The sequence below is a fragment of the Schistocerca piceifrons genome, chromosome 11, assembly GCF_021461385.2.
Source record: "Schistocerca piceifrons isolate TAMUIC-IGC-003096 chromosome 11, iqSchPice1.1, whole genome shotgun sequence".
In the NCBI taxonomy this organism is placed as follows: domain Eukaryota; kingdom Metazoa; phylum Arthropoda; class Insecta; order Orthoptera; family Acrididae; genus Schistocerca; species Schistocerca piceifrons.
The window spans coordinates 121,352,495-121,370,025 of NC_060148.1; the positions used below are offsets into that span (position 1 = coordinate 121,352,495).

Sequence of the window (17,531 nt, forward strand, 5' to 3'; positions counted from 1 at the left end):
ACACATTGTCATTTTGTCATTTGAAGATACTAAGTGGAACTGTGGCCACTAGATAGTGGAGTGCCCAGTGGAGAAATAGGAGCACTGTTGGGTTCTATATAGGTGTAAAAGCAATGGAGGCAGCCAGAAACATTTGCATCCTGTTTGTGTTTAATACCTTTGGACAGAGCTTGGCAAGAAAATTGTTTTTTCATTCTAAGGAGAATTGTTTTGCCATTAGTGACTTACATTCAGGGCTTGATGGAGATCATTTAAATGCATTAATTCACAATGATCCCTGTCACTGTACTTGAGAACTGGCAAATTCGATGAACTGTGATCTCTTCATGACCTTCCAATATTTGCATGCAATGGGTAAGGCTCAAAAATAGGGTGTATGGATACCACATGCACTAAACCAAAATCACAAAAATGGATGGCCATATGCGCATTCTTGCTTGCCTGTAATCAGTTATTTGTGAACAACACTAATCATTCCTGCCCTCTACATTATGCTGATCAGAAATGGTGACTTTGTGCTAAAATAAGGAAAAGAAAGGAATGATTGAGCCCAAACAAAGCAGCAACAAAAAGCATCCACAAAAGATAATGCCCCTCAGGGGGCTCAGCATTTAGTTGTTGGGTACGGGCTTGGCGACCCCGGGGTCCCTGAGCTGGGGATTGGGAAGCACCACTAGTCCTCAATACCGTAAGCTCTGAGCATGCTTCAACGACCACCGTAAGGTGTGATGGTGGAACGTTGTATGGTACAGAGCCCGGAGATCTTGGCTTAACTGCCTGGGTCGTGAGGATGGTATAAACCTCTATAAAAAAAACTCAATCTCAAGGTGTGCTTTGTGCTGAGGAGATGCATGGCTGTTGAGGTAGAACAGTTGCCAGCAGGTGACCTCTGGGGAACCTGCCGCCCCTGGTTGTATTAGGCTTACCCAGGCAAGCGGGGCTCTGTCTGGGTGGACATTCCTTCCCCTAGCTGCTCATGGGACCACCATGAAACGAAATACGAATAGTGTGCAAGTATGAGTTTCTTTGCTCGTCAGACTGCACGGTTTATCAAAAAGAACGGAAGATCATGGAGTATAAGATCTTAGACAGGCTCACTTACACAGAGGCCAAATGCAAGTACGACCGACTTCAGCCTGTGCACATTTCATCGATGTCGCCATCCCTGGTGACGAGGGCCCAAGCTCAACCACTATTTGTCTATTCCTGCCCCCCAGGTAGTTGGGGAACACCCTCTTCTGTTGCTCCCCTGTTATCAACATCGGGAGTAAAAACCCCTCCTTCTTTGGGGACTTCAGTCCCCACCTCTGAGCCGGAGAAGTGCCCACCTCCTCCGGCTCCCCTTGCGTGGAAGGGATCGCTTGGTGCCCTCCCTTCCACGGTTACTGCCCCTCCAGATGTTAGCCAGTGGCTGAAAAAGCCACCACCTGAGGGCCGTAAGGCTTCCAGGTCTTTGTCGGTCCATGAGACTGTGTCGGAAAAACCCACCCAACCTGATAAACTGAAAGACAAACGGGACCCTACCAAAAAGAAGCAAAAGCAAAAGAGAAGGACATAGAGACAGAAAAGGAGTTCACCACAGCACCTGAAGATGATGTGGAGAATCTAGCATCCACTCAGGAGCTAGATGTTGCTAGACCCTCAGCTCCTATGGAAGTTGATCAGGCTACTTCGCAATTGGTGGCAGCAAGCTTCCTCCCCCCCCCCCCCCCCATGTTCTCTCATGTCTTCACAGTCGGATACCATTGTCCTTCAATGGAATTGCCGTGGCTTTTTCCATCACCTTGCTGAGTTGAAACAGCTTTTGTGCTGCTTCCCTGCCACTTGTCTGGCCCAACAGGAAACGTGGTTTCCTGTTCGACAGACCCCCTCCCTCTGTGGCTACCAGGGTTACTATAAGAACCTCGTAGAATACGACAGGGTGTCTGGCGGTGTCTGTGTTTATGTTCTTGCCACTGTTCCTAGTGCCCCAGTGCCACTTCATATGGCTCTCGAGGCTGTGGCTGTTAGAATCCGGGCAGGAATAGAGCTTACCATCTGTTCCCTCTACCTTCCCCTGGATGAGGTTGTCCCTCTTGCCGACCTAGCTGCCTTGTTCGCCCAGCTCCCCCCACCATTCCTCCTTTTGGGGGACTGTAATGCCCACCACCCTTTATGGGGTGGGGCCCAGATCTCGGGCCAGGGTAGGAATGTTGAGGCTCTCTTGACACAGCAGGACATTTTCCTCCTTAACACTGGTGCTACCACATATTTTAGCTTGACTCATGGTAACTACTCGACCATTGACCTCTCTCTCTTAGTAGCCCTGGTCTTCTTCCATACCTCAGTTGGAGGGTTCACGACGACCTCTGTGGTAGCGACCACTTTCCTATCCTGATTTCTCTTCTTCAATCCCAACCCCTTGACCAGCTGCCACGATGGTCTCTTCATGGAGCTGATTGGGCAGCCTACACCTTAGCTACTATGGCCATTGGTCCGCTTCCTGGTGACATTGATTTGGCAGTGGACGAGGTCATTATGGCTCATGTTTCTGCTGCTGAGGCAACTGTCCCCTGCTCTTAAAGTACCCTAAGGCGTAAGTCAGTTCCTTGGTGGACACCAGAGATTGCAGAAGCTATCCGGGACCACCAGCGAGCCCTGCAATGACACCGGCATCATCCTTCGCTAGAGAATTTGGTTGCCTTTTAACGGCTGCGGGCCTGGGCTCGGCGGTTAATCCGGCGGAGCAAACTAGACTGCTGGGAACGATATGTTGCCACCATAGGTTCTCACACCTCCCCATCTCAGGTGTGGTCGCGGGTTCGGCGCATTTTTGGCTTTCGCCCTCATCCACCTGTTCCTTGCCTTTCTCTTCGGGGTACACTTTGTACTGACCCAATTGCCATCGTCGAACATCTGGCAGAGTACTTCGCTCGTATTTCCGTGACAGCAGGCTAGAGTGCAGAATTTTGCACCATTAAAGAGCAGGCTGAGCGTACGCAGTTGTCGTTTTGCACGCACCGTTGGGAATGATACAGTGCCCCATTTAGTGAATGGGAGTTCCAAAGTGCCCTTACAGCTTGCCCCGATACCTCTCCACAAATTCACAACAGAAACTGCCATCTCTCGGTGCACTGTCAGTGTGAATTACTCGCCCTGTTTAACCGCATCTGGACGGAGGGTGTTTTCCCAACTCGTTGGCAGGATAGCGTTACCATCCTGGTGCTAAAACATGGTGCAGGTCCGCTGGTGGTTGATAGCTATCGCCCTATCAGCCTTACCAACGTTATGTGCAAACTCTTGGAATGGATGATGAGTCGGCGGCTCATGTGGGTCCTCGAAGCTCGGGGCCTCCTAGCCCAGCAACAGGGGGGGCTTCCGTCAGGGCCACTCAGCAATCGACAATTTAGTCTCGCTAGAGTCGGCTATTTGTACAGCTTTTACTCGGCGAGAACATCTAGTTGCTGTTTTCTTTGATCTTCGGAAAGCATGCGATACCACCTGGCACCATCATATCCTTGCTATGCTGCACGAATGGGCTTACAGGGTCCACTTCCAATTTTTCTAAGGAGTTTTCTCTCCAATCGCTCCTTTCGGCTCAGAGTTGGCACTTATTTTAGCTCTCCTCATATTCAGGAGAACGGTGTGCCACAGGGCTCGGTTCTTAGTGTTCCCCTCTTTATGGTGGTTATTAATGGTCTTGCGGCTGTGGCGGGCTCATCGGTCTGTTCCTCTCTGTATGCCAATGACTTTTGTCTTTATTACGGTTCCCCAAGCATCAGTGTCGCTAAATGGCAGCTGCAGGGAGCTATCTGTAAGGCACATCTTTGGGCGTCCAACCATGGTTTTCAGTTCTCAGCCCCCAAGACCTGAGTGATGCATTTCTGTCGTCATCGAACGGTCCACCTCCATCCAGAGCTCTACCTTGCCAATGAACTCCTTCATATTGAGGAGACACATAGCTTCCTTGGCATGCTGTTTGATGCTCAGCTCAATTGGACACCTCATCTTCGCGAGCTTAAACAACGGTGTTGTCGGCACCTCAACGTCCTTCGCTGCCTCAGCCACACCATTTGGGGGCCTGCACAAACAATCCTCCTACAGTTCTTTAAAGTTCTAGTCCAGTCCCGTCTCGACTACGGGAGCGTGGTGTATGACTCAGCAGCACATTCAATGTTGCAGATCCTCGACCCGATTCTCCATTGTCGCGTCAGACTGGCGACAGGTGCCTTCCGACTAGTCCGGTGACTAGCCTTGTTGTAGAAGCTGGAATCCCTCCCCTGCGATTGCGCCGACAACAGTTGCTTGCATTGTACATCGCCCGCATCCATGCCACCCCGACCACCCAAACCGCGGGCTCCTTTTTCCATCTTCTGCACTCCCCTCCCCATGACGGCAGCCTAGGTCGGGTTTCCTAATCGCAGTCCTCGTTCATTCCCTTCTCTCGTCACTAGAGTCCTTTCCTCTTGCTCCATCCTTCCGGCCCTCTTCTTCTACCCCTCCTTGGTCCCTCCCTCACTTGCAGCGTTGCTTGGATTTGTCCTGTGACTTCAAGGCTTCCGTTCCACCTGCCAGTCTTCGTCAAGAATTCCTGACTCTTCTTGCCTCATTTCATGATGCAGATGTAGTCTACACCGATGGTTCTGTGGTTGATAGACGCAGTGCGTTTGCTTTCATCCACGGCAATTACGTTGAGCAGCATTCCCTGCCTTGCAGGAGCAGTGTTTTCACTGCAGACCTGGTTGCTCTTTATCGTGCACTCGATCACCTTTCTTCCTGCACTGGGGAGTCATTTGTCATATGCAGTGACTTCCTGAGTGGATTGCAAGCACGTGACCAGTGTTTCTCTCGGGACTCTTTGGTACAGGGTATTCAAGATGATGTTTCTGCTCTCTCCGATTGTGGTCGTTCAGCAACGTTTGTGTGGACTGCAGGCCACATCGGGATTCCAGGAAATTAACGTGTCGATTGGCCAAGCAGGCCACCACTTCGCTACCCCTGGAGCTTGGTCTCGTGGAAAGAGACCTCCAGTCAGCCCTACATCGCAAGGTGCATGATGTCTGGAGCTCTGAATGGTCTGTCTTGAACACGCCAAATAAGCTCCGCATGGTAAAGTCATCCACGGCCATATGGAACTCATCCTTGAGGACCACGCATAGGGACTCAGGTGTTCTCTGCCGTCTGCGAATTGGACCCACAGCTATCTTCTTCGTCGTGAGAACCTGCCCAAGTGTCGCTGTGATGCAGGGCTGACAGTGGTCCATCTTCTGATGCACTGCCCCCTTTTAGCCCCCTTGTGGGAGTCCTTTAATTTACCAGCTGCACTTCCTTTAATTCTCAGTGACGATGCCTGTATAGCTGACTGTTTTACGTTTTATCCGTGCAGCTGGGTTTTATCACTCACTCTATCTAGTATGGGCATTCTCGCATGATTTCTCAGGCTAGACCCACTCCAGCGACTTTTAAATGTGAAGTGGATACCAAAATAGCGTCTTTTATGGTAGTAAGTTGTGTTGGTACCTCCATCAACACTTTCCAGCTGGAGGTTCTTCGTTTGTAGTTGAGTGGTTGACCTTTAACCTGATCCATCAACCACTGTAGTCTGTTTTACTCTAGTCAACTATTTGCTCTGCTCCTTTTAAGTGTCCTCTATTTTGTGTTATTGTGGTGTTCATTTTAGCTCTGTACCCCTTGGTGTTCCCTCCCTCTGGGTGCAGAGGTTATGCTTTTCCTGTATAGGCCTTTTACAAGTATGTTTTTAACTGGGGACTGATGACCTCGATGTTTAGCCCCCATCAAACCCCAAAACCAACCAACCAACCAACCAAAGATAATGTACATCCTGTGTAGTTTACTATGAATTGCATCCTTGAGATGTAACCACTGATTACTGCTTACATTTGCTGTCAGCAACTGAGATTGGTTACAGATGCTGTATATGAAGAATGACCAGGAAGACACTACTCCAGGATAATGCCTGCCCACAATCTGCTAGACTGATAAACAGTACACAGGAGTTAGGTTTTGAAGTCATTGCACACCTACCTTATTCAACAGATCTTCCACCCTCAGATTTTTTCCTTTTGTGCTCTCAATCGAACAAACTGCAAGGAACTTCCTTTCCAGATGAAAATACGCTCATAGCCTTGCTTAATGAGTTCTTTGCCTTAAAACCAGGTGACTTCTACAGTTACAGAACGAAAAAGTCATCCCAGCATTGGGAGACTGCTGTAAATAGTGAAGGAGAATATTTTGTTGGTTATTTAAGTTTCTCTTATTTGTATCTGTTATATATTAAAATTAGGGAATATGCCATGAACCATATACCAACTAAGTGATAGCTGCAAAAGGGTACATATGCCTTATCTTTTTTCATTTTACTGGTAAATTGTGTTTCCTTTCATCTCTGTCTAACTAGTATGTATAATGAAACAGTATGTATAATGTTCAAAATAATACTTGGTCTGTTAAGCCCAATGTCTGTGTACAGATGTTGCTAACACATATTGGTTTTGTACACATCTTTCACAATGCAATTAACTCTGTGAATGTGTGCTAAGGCTTCATTGATGAATCATATTGTATTTAGTTGTCGAGTTTATAAAGAATTTAATATTTTCTCAAAATAATTCTGATCCCCCAGTAAAGTTATGGCTAAGTAAATGACAGAAGATTTTTAATTTCTTGTCACAAAATGATGTGGCTCTGTTGAGAGGCTAATGTAACCTGTGCATGGTTGTTTCTCAGAAAATTTTAGTAGTAGTGTTGGGGTCAGCTGTGTTGTGACAGTTATCCAACATAAAAGCTAATTACTCTTGTTCTGAGGTATTGGTTTAAATAATTTTAATGAACAACCCAAAGGGTGCATTGAAATATTATCACAAAATGAGCATAGCTTCTAAAACTAATTTTGTATGAAGAAAACACAATGAATAATTGACAGAATCTGTAAATTAGTTAATAAATTTGTTTACTTCAGTGTAGAAATGACTGAAGCACTAAATATCCGCCAATTGATGTTGTAAATAATTTTAATTTGGTGTATAATCAGTATTCCTGGTAGTTGCAGTGGATAGAGATGCAATTATTTCTTTATGGAATACAACAGTATACTTACTCATTAAAGGTCAATTAAATCAAAAGTAGAATTCAGCTGAGGAAAGAGTGATTACAAGTTTCCTCTTGGGCATCACACCTATGAAAAGTGAGTTTCATTAATTGTTATAGTAACATTTTCTTTTCTAAATGAATGATGGGTTCATACAGTTGGCTGTGTGGAATTAAAGATAGCTCCTGAAGGAATTTTTCAAAATTATATTCAAATCAGAAATTGTTTGAATTGCACCCTTCCCTTAAAATACAAATACATAAGGAATGTGTTAAATTAGGCATGCAGTAGTTGTATGTAAAATTTGTAATCTAGAAGATAAAAGTCAAAAACTAATTGCATTTTGAACACCATAGATTCTATACATGGCTCGCACAAATAGTGTCATTCATAGTGCAACTTTTGATACTCTAAAAAACTAAAACTATACATAAATCATATGATTTAAATACACGAGTCTTTCAGTTTTTCATTATATTACATTTTCTTCTTAAAAAAAAAAAAAAAAAAAAAAAGAAAGATCCATGTTGCAGCACAGTCGTATGTTCCAATTCTAAACACATAAGTAATATCTGTTGCTTTTTAAATAATCATTAATTGGTTTAAAATGTTCAGATATGTTCAGTTCTAACAAAAAGTGCTGTCACTTTTGTATTGTGTGAAAAAATTGTAGCCTTTGGAATGTGTTTCAAAAACATTACCATAGCTTCTGCATTTTCAGAGATGCCATAGAAATTGTGTTATAGCTCTCTCATTTAAAATTTCTACAGTGACAAACAATCCAGGATTTATCAGGTCAACATGCACATCTTTGCCAGCATCTGTTGCAGTTGTCTTCATCTGCAGCATTTGGTCCCCGCAAGAATAGTTTTACACCGGAATACCCAGCACATCTTTGATGGGTTGCATCCTTAGTTATGAGAAGATGTTTGGTTTTTTCAAGCTTCAGGTTGGTTGGGTCAACAGTATTATGATAGCTTAAGGTAGGAAATAATAATAGTTTTGAATATGAGCAAAAATTTTGACCTGAATGTAATTTATGCTCACGCAGTTGTCCAGAAACCATCTTCCAGTTCCATAAAACGTGGTTTTTCCTCGAATCTGAGTTTGTGTGCATTCATAAAAATCAGCCAGCATGCCATTTTCTTTGTTTCGTCTGGTTCCACAATCCTCTCCTCATTGTACTACCAATAGCATCCATCACAACTTTGCCATGACATGCAGCAAAGAATAGCAGGTACTTGTTTTCAAATAGGGGAGTACAGCCATCTCAACAAATTGTCAACTTTTTTGACACATGAGATCTGCTTTAAATCAGCTGTAATCTATATAGGAACACAGCAATAGAAACTTTAATGTGTTAGATGTCATTAGTGATGATGGCATGATAAAAAGTTTCCGCGGCATCTAGATTGTGAGTTTTTAATGAAGCAGTGAAATGTTAAATATAAAATTTGTTTATCAATTTCAGACACTATATCAGCGATGGTACCATTACCTACTTTATATTTTTGTTGCCTGCCAACATCAATCCATTTTTTCCATTTTACTACTTTGTCAGTGAACTTCATTATTTAATGTGAAGTGAAGTTTAAGAGTTACAGCTTTTACACTTCTTTCATGAGTTCATAGTATACATGAATTAACAGTAGCCCACATGTTCCAGTAACTCCTTGCCTCAAGAAAAAATGCTGTTTTCAGTGCATTCACCAGATAATGAGAGTTGGCATGATACCTACATGCATACATTGAGGTGTATTCAAAACCAAAAAAATGTGTAATGAATAAAAGAATGTTTTATTTGCCCTATTTCTGTGTCTGCATAAAATTGCTTATAGGCTCCTTGAGCTGAAAATACTATGTAGTGTTTTTGCAGCACTCTGTGCATCTTAGTTTTCAGATCTTTAAAGAATTTAGTACCCCATCTGTCAGGTGCTTGACAGCTTGTCATCCCTGTTGCAAAAAAATTCAACTGTTTGCTTCCCTTTTTCTGAAACCTTGTTATTCAGTTTGTGTTGTTACTGTTTGCTTCAACATTATGGAAGTTGTTGCACTGGAACAATTAAAATGTTTGTTACTACATATTTCCAAGTTGGGCTGTCTGGATGTAGCTATTCTGATCTTTTCACTGCCTTTCCTAAAGTTTATGGGGATTAGTATGAACCTAAATAGGGTTCTGATGATTACACTCCAGTGACATGTGTCGTTGCACATTTACTTCTTTTTTATACACTCTTCCCAACTCTTTCTTCCTCTATTCCTTTACTTTAAATTTAGACATTTGCGAAATTGCTCTCTTTCCTCTCTTCTGCAACATTTTATTATCTTTTTGTCTGCATTGAACCAGTTGTAATTGATTTGAATATAGTTTTGCAAAATTTATCTCAGTCTCTTAAACTTTCTATCCATTACCTTTAACAGAGAGCTAGCATTAATAATGTATAACAATGCACCAGCCTTCATATACAGATGTATTACTCTGTAACTTATTCAGCAAATGAAACTTATATTGTTTCAGCCACAAACTAATTCCCCCATAAATTCTTTGCTCTACTGTACATTTTCTTTAAAAAATTTTTAGATTGAAGTTAACTAACAAAAATTTAAACATTCTTCCTGACCTACCTTCTGTGTAGTAAGAATCCTTAATGTTATATTCTTCTTTGGATATCACAACTTAATCAGTATTTTTACTTCCATATATGGCAGCAAACATGATAAATTTAAACTTAAAATGCCTATAACACTGTAGGCAAACACAATGTGTTTTGTAACATGGTCTATGCAGTTGAAATCAGCACACAGGAAGTGTCATACTGATGAGTAAGTTAGGTATATAATGTTAAGACAAAGGGTCTTCATATCATTGTAACCTCTGCTTGTAACTTTCAAAAAGTAGATGTGGGAAATTATTTACATTTTTCCTACTCAGACAGGAAAATAGATACTACAGCTAAACCACGATGCAAAAACAAAGATAAGGTTCAGAAAATTATATTTTAATTGTGTGCTTACATTTTGGAATGGCTCAAAACTACAAATTGGTCAGACAAAATGGCTGGCCTCCACTTAACTTCAGGAGGTGAAATAGTTAGTACTGACAATACATGCACACAAAAGTATAAGGAACTTCCCTGGCTTTTGGAATTATTAGTTCCTTCATCTGGAAAGAGTTAGTAACAGATACAGGAAGGTTAGGAAAGAAGGGCAGGCCACTGAAACCCAGAGAGTGTCACTCACAAGGAAACATCATCAGTTTGACCTTATATTTTAGAGAGAACAAAAACATACCATATTTTATGGAGTACGACACACTTTTATCTTCAAAAAATTTCGTACAACATTCAGGTGTGTCTTTGACTCAAAATGTAAAAATGTCCATTGTTTGATGTAAAATTCCTGCAGGCTTAAAACAGGCCATATATTCAATGCTGTGGGAACCTATCTCTGCCAGCCGTGGTGGCCAAGCGGTTCTAGGTGCTCCAGTCCGGAGCCGCGCTGCTGCTATGGTCGCAGGTTCGAATCCTGCCTCGGGCATGGATGTGTGTGATGTCCTTAGGTTAGTTAGGTTTAAGTAGTTCTAAGTTCTAGGGGACTGATGACCACAGCAGTTAAGTCCCATAGTGCTCAGAGCCATTTTTGAACCTATCTGTATCTGTCAACACTGGATTCAACCGCCAGCAGCAGTGCAACGATGCGACGAACATGAGTTGTGGAGCTTCACAAGCTTGCTAACACTGTCCCCCTCCGGCCCTACCATCACAAACCCAGAAAACTGTCTAGCCTATGATGTGTCACTGCAGTCTATAGTGCCAGTGAACTTGAACTGCAAGTCATTTGTATTATTGGTAACAGAAGAGTATTTTATTTAGGAGTTTCCTAATGGAAAAAAAATAGGGGTTTCATATGATGTAGGCTATAATCTGAAGGTAATAGCATATGCAGAACAATATGGAAACAGAGCAGCTGAGTGGAATTTTGGTCCTCCTCCAACAGAAAGAGCCATTAAAGAGCCATTTGTGATTGGCATGCTAGTATGGAAGAAGTGAAAAAATGAAGAAGACTACATGTGCAAATTGAGGACTGAATGCAAAATGGCCGAAACTACACTGTTATCCAAAATTAAAGCAACAAACCACAACATCCCTGTCCTGTGTTCAGTTCATGATACAGTCCTACAAACTGTCAACCAGACATCTGAACGATCATGTTCTGCACGGTAGATGGCATTCCGGTCAACTGACAACTATGCCAATGATGTCAGGGCACGTATGAAATCAGGTAGTGTTTATTGGGTAACCCTACATCCACAATCACCATGTACACAACTGCAGACAGTGCAGTTTGACACAGAGAAAATGCCTACTAGACTCGGCAGTGGAGGGCCATAGAAAGAAAGGAAGCAGAACAGTCAAAACTTGATGTGTCCTGATGGCTTAGTGTGAATGGTTCTGCTGTTTCTTGGGTGGGGCGACAGCTCATAGAGACGGAAACTGTATCCCAAAGTCCAGGGTAGGGTCGACCATGTGTGACTTAAGAAGAGAGGACTGTTATTTGGCTGTAAGGTCACAACAGACTGCCTTAGTACTGCACGGCAACTGGCATATGAGCTTGAAGCATCCACTGGACGTGTTGTATCAAAGTAAACTGTGTGCATATGGCTTTGGCAGAGTGGCCTTTGTTGTTGGAGACCTGCTGTATGTATAGCTCTGACACATTTTCACAGAAGGTAGTATCTAGAGTGAGCAGGCAGCTTGCTTGTGACTCAGGGCAGGCTGCCCTGTCTTGCAGTCATTTTTGGTGGACCCCATGCTGCATTCCAGGAAGCCACTCTTGTGTGTTACAGGCATGTGGCGTAGGTTGTGATAGTAGGACAAGAATCATGTAGTATACAAACTGCTGAGTACTTTGGCATTCCAAATTGTTTGTTTAGGGTTTAAGGCGTGTGTTATAAATAGTACTCTGGTGTCAAGTGATGAAAAACATCCGTCTTTCCACTAGCATGTTGCAGCATGCTATACTATGCCCTGCTGGCTCTGCTTTGCAAAGCAAGTTGGCCATGTTTGCTTTGCAATGCATAACTGCATAACACTCTCACCTGTCTGCAGCTGGCTCTGTTTCAACTCGCTTCTGCTCTGGCATATTTTTTTACCATTGATGGTTGATACACTAAATTGACCTTTTTAACAAGACTCTGTCCCTCGGGTTGACCAAACTATACTACCCATTACACCAGAGTTACTGGCGACAGTTATTTCCAGCCTTATTTTGCCTTTTAAGTATCATTCTAACAATTAGTTACCTTAACCCTTTCAGTGAATCTTACACATTTCTATAGGACCCCTTGACCTGCACCTTCACTGGAACACCATGGTACTAATTTCATTACTATGCTTCTTGCACCATCATTTCTAACTCTCTACTCCCCACTTAAAAGCCAAAATAAATCAATTATTGTTCACATTATATCACTGTGCATTTTGCTACATTCTGCCACTTTTATGTTTTGGTTATCAAACGCAGTGGAATCTGAACTATGGCTGGGTCTGAACATGGTGGTGTTCTTTACCTTTTATTTATCAGGACAACACCAGTCTCAGCAGAACTAGTGCTGCTGTGTTGGTTAGTATGACAATAGTCAGTGTTGTTTGGTGCCTCCTGCTGGTTCAGAACTGTGTTTATAGATTACTTTAGCTCTGGCCCTAGAGTTTTATTTAAGCTGGTCAGATTTGTGGCAGGTGGCACTTCCATGGGCTTCTCTGGCCAGTACAAATGTGACTGGGAAATACTCAAGTGAGTTATCCCTGCAGCCACGGTGGACAGGCAGAAAGTAGGCGTCATTATGTAGAATGCTGTTCTATTTAATACGAAGGCATTCACCTTTCATTTTACCCTCGTTGATGTACCCCTCCATTTCTTGAAACAAGTGGCTGCTACTACCATCTTCTCAAAGCTAGGGTACAATCCATGTGCCTTGACCTGTTGAAAGTACGATTCTGGCTGGACCACTATTTATTTGCATTATCTTTCCTACTTTGTCCCATTAGCAATTTCACTGCACAGGAATCCTGCCCCACTCTTATTACCATACTCGGACAGACTATGATTTTCTCTCGGTGGCATTTTTGTAACTTTGCTTCCTCCATTTCTACATATCTTCCTTCATCTTTTGCAGTTAATAACAGTCGCTGAGTCTTTACTCTTACAAATTACTTCAGTATTCCCCACTTGATGAGATATGCGTGAATATGTAGCACTCATGATGTGCTTATTTCCCGGCTGTTGTTACAGAAATGGAAATGGAAACTTTTCTTCCACCAGTTCTCACTGATGCTGTGGCTACTCCAAATTAAAGTGCAAGTCTTTGCACTCAGGTTCTGAAACCAACCACATCTTCAGTGACAGTTCCTTCTGTACTTTCCGTAGACACTTTAAATACTGCTCTTCTTGCAACAAATTTACTTGTAGCTGAAACACTATATTCTATGGACTGCAACCATTGTAATAACTACTTCCGTATTCAGGACCTTTACTTGGGTTTGTAGTTCCCTGATATTCTGAGTAATATGTAATACTGCTGCTTTTCTACTTCAGCTACCTGCATTTCCATGCTTCTTCTCAGTTTTATGTACAAGCTCAAAATCTTATTTGCTTAGTCTTGCTGTTCGTCGTGTCAACCTATAGGGAAGGTTTCTTTAACCCCAACAACCATTTTAATGCCACATGATCTGTTATTACTCTAAATGCTTACCTTACAGATAAAATTTGAAATATGCGATTCCATTCTCCATTGTGGAATAATTTCATTCTTCAGAATTCAGGAGCCTTGAGCGTAAGCTACTGAATGTTCTGCACATGCCACCTCTTCTGATGAGACACAGCCTGGTGCATGGTTTTATGCATCACAGAATAAAACAAATTCACTATTAAAATCAGAAAACGCCACAATTGGACTCAATGTTAAAGCTCAAAAGCATGCTGGCACTGTTCTGACCACACAAACTTGGTACCCTTCTTTTAACAATTGTGTAACCTTCAGGCAATATCGGCATATCCTTTTGTCAACCACTGGTAATAGATCACAAGTCCAGAATGATTGCAACTTTTTTACAGATTAAGGTACAGGAAATTCCCATACAGCTCTAATTAATCTTGGGTCTGCCTTAACTCCATCTTGTGGTATCTCCTTTCTGTACTCAGTGTTCACTTCACTGCTTTTAACCTTAAGAATACTTCCCCTAATCGCTGCATATGCTGTTTGATATCACTTCCATAGACAATTACGTCACCAAGATACACAGAGCGTTACCATGGTTTCAGACTTCCGGGTATTGTGTCCAACAATCTCTGAACTGTTACAGGTGCATTTTTAATGAGGGTGGCATCCGTCTGATTTAGTAGTGGCCCCAGGTTTCCAGAAATTCTGTTTTGTGTCAGTCCTGTGGTGCAGGCTCTATCTGGTGATAATCACTCTTCAAATCCATTGTTGAAAAATATTAGCATAACTCTAAATTATCCATAGTTTCTGTGATGTTTGGGAAAGAGTAGGCAACCGTTACTGTTTTCACATTTAGGTGCATCTAATCAAACCAAAACCTATATTTTTTACACAACTATTCCGCTGACATTACATTCTTCAGTTATTCCATCTTTCAGCTGTTGATAGATTTATAACTCCTAAATTGGGTGAAAGTTCCTAGCTATTCTGTATGGTTTGTGGTAGACTGAGGATTTATTTCCTATTGGTATGCAGTGTTATGTAATACCCGTACCTGATAATGGTCCATTTGGAAAAAATAAATCATTGAATTCCAAAAGTAGTTTTGTTCCCTGTTTCCTATTGCTTCCCTCTAGAGGCTTCACTTTTGCTGGCAATTCTCCATGGCTGACTCCCCACATGTCCCATTCTTCTTCCTCCTCCAAGGTATTCATATTAGCAATTAACAAATGATTTGTTAATCATATGCCCTATGTGCTTAAATGGTACATAGAAACAGGTATGTGCATGATATGTCTGTTAAATAAACAACCCATGTGATCTAATACTTCATTCTCTTCTAATGGTCCATCACACACAAAATTCCTACCAGCAAGCTAGACTCAACAGTGACCCAAAGTAATTTCCCAGTACCCTTAGATACATAATCATGTGTATCAAGTCTTTCTATGGGTGTTCATGGTTTAATTGATTCACCTTTCGCAACACTCTCTTTGCCGCCTCTCTACCTTGACTTAACCTAACTGAACCATTTTTCTACCACGTTCCACCCTGTGTAGCTGGAAGTTGATTATGGCACAATGCTGATAAAAGAAATCTAATCCCAGAATCATGTCATAGCCCTCAATTTAGTGTGCCACAATCTCTAATTATTGTTTCAATTAAGCCGTATCCAGGTGGATGCCCAAGTCCACTGTCCTAATGGTGTGATGTCTTTATTCCCACTCCTTGCTGTCTGTGCTGTGGTGGGTCCAATTGCTTACTTATTCACATCACCATGAGGCTGGCGACACTTCGTCCTTACATGGCCTGTTTGTCCAAACTTGAAATGTTTCATATTAGTTGCGAACAGTGTCCATTTGCCCTGCATTCCAGTCAACAAATTGATCTCCTCACACTCTGTAGTTAACTGCACTGCTGTGCGCAAATCTGTGGGACATCCTGTACACACACACTTTGTCATTTCTGCATGCAGTCCACTTAAAAAAGAATTGAAGACCCTCTGCTCTGCTTCCTGCAAAATGTCAGTGACCTCAGCATCCTACCCTAATGCATTAATTTTTCTCATCTTATCTGCAAATTTTTCCACAGTTTTTGTATTTTTCTTAGTTATTGCCGCTAGTTGTTCCCTGTAGTGTTTGGCAATATTTTGCTCCATATATCTTTGAATTAACCCTTCTTTAAATTCTTGGAATGTTGTGGCTCCCTTCAGAGCTCCTGTATACCCTAAATATGTTTATACTTCCCCTGTTAGTCTCTTTGGAACAGTCAATATTACTTCATTAGACCAACCTTGCATCTGAGCAAGATACCGAAGGTGAAGACCTGGTCATTGTCAGTTGCTTTACCAGGACAAGTAGCAATTAAACTTTTGTCTGACAAATTTACACTCTGTTGAACGATCGTGATCTTGTCAACCCACAAAGTTCGTTATTTTCTGCTGGTAATTGTGCTACATTTTCTAACAATATGCATACTGCTTCTGGTTATGACACACCTGATGTCTCTGGTTTTATTGAAGCTTTGTCCTTCACAACACTCACTTTGAGAACTAACGTTCACAAGACAAGAAAACAAAATACATTAATTTTATTCTTATATGTAATTATGAGCCATTTTGACTCCCAGCACTGCCTAGTCGTATGGCCCAAGTGATTACATGTGTGACCTTTTCCTAGAAGTGATTTCATACATTGCACTTAGTGACCCTTGAGGTTACACTGTGCACATCTAACAGTCACAAACTAATCATACCTTCCATTACCTCTAAGCATAGAAATATCAACGTGTTCTCTATTTGCTATAAAATCTACTTCATAATATTCACAACTGTCAGATGTCTTTTCCACGACCAAAATATAAGAACTTTCTTTTTTTGGTTCTTGATTCACTGTAAGATAAGGTGTAGGTTCTAACGTAGGTCTACAAAGAGATGACAAAGTTCTGACATGAGTGTTGCATGACTCTTGGAGTGTCACATGTGGAGAGTGAAATGAGACGTCAGGGTGACTGTAGATATGTTTAATTGCTTTCGTTTTTTCCAACCCTCAGCCATAGTACATCAGGAACAGCTTCGTAGAGGCTTCCAATTGCCTCTCATGTGAAATAGTAGACATCTGGCATTGCTGACAGTGCAAGGAGCAAGGCTGAATATGGGGGTCACTCAATGCCGCTGTCAGCAGTCTCTGGCTGCAACAGTGATGACACCACAGTGGTGCAGCTGATGATGGCCGTGAACTTCCTCCAGTGAGCAGCCAGCTCCCTCATGCCTCATAGCAGGCTACTCTGAGTAGTGCTCAAACGGCTGACCCCATACTGCATTCTAGGATGTCACTCTGGGTGTCGCAGGCTTGTGGGTGTTGTTCGCTCTGATATTGAGAGAAGAATCATTTAGTACATGAATGGCTGAACGTTTATACATTCCAGACTATGTTCGTTGAGGGCTTCAGGCAAATATTTTAACATGACTGTTGGCAGGTGAGGAAAGGCTCCTGAACTTCCGCTAATGTACTGCAGTGTTGGCTGTTGCTATATGATGCCCAACTAACTCAACTTCGCAACATCAGTGGGTCATGTTTAGCTGTGCAGCATGTGATACTCCCACCCACCTGCGGCTGGCTCTGTTGCGGCTCAGTTCTGCTCTTGCGTTTTTTCAGACCAAATTCAGTTGACATGCTACAGACAAAACCCAACAAGGACTCTCACCAGAGAGAGCATTGAAAGGGC

General features: G+C 42.4%; 1 protein-coding gene across 1 annotated transcript in view; it reads right to left on the bottom strand.

The window, feature by feature from the left end:
* Nucleotides 1-7,097: 7,097 nt before the first annotated feature.
* LOC124720450 overlaps nucleotides 7,098-17,531 on the bottom strand; it is a 99,272-nt gene continuing 88,838 nt past the window's right edge. The window contains exon 6 of the mRNA XM_047245801.1: nucleotides 7,098-7,174. Coding sequence (XP_047101757.1) covers nucleotides 7,169-7,174 — 6 coding nt within the window. The 3' untranslated portion in view covers nucleotides 7,098-7,168. The remainder of the gene's footprint in view (nucleotides 7,175-17,531) is intronic.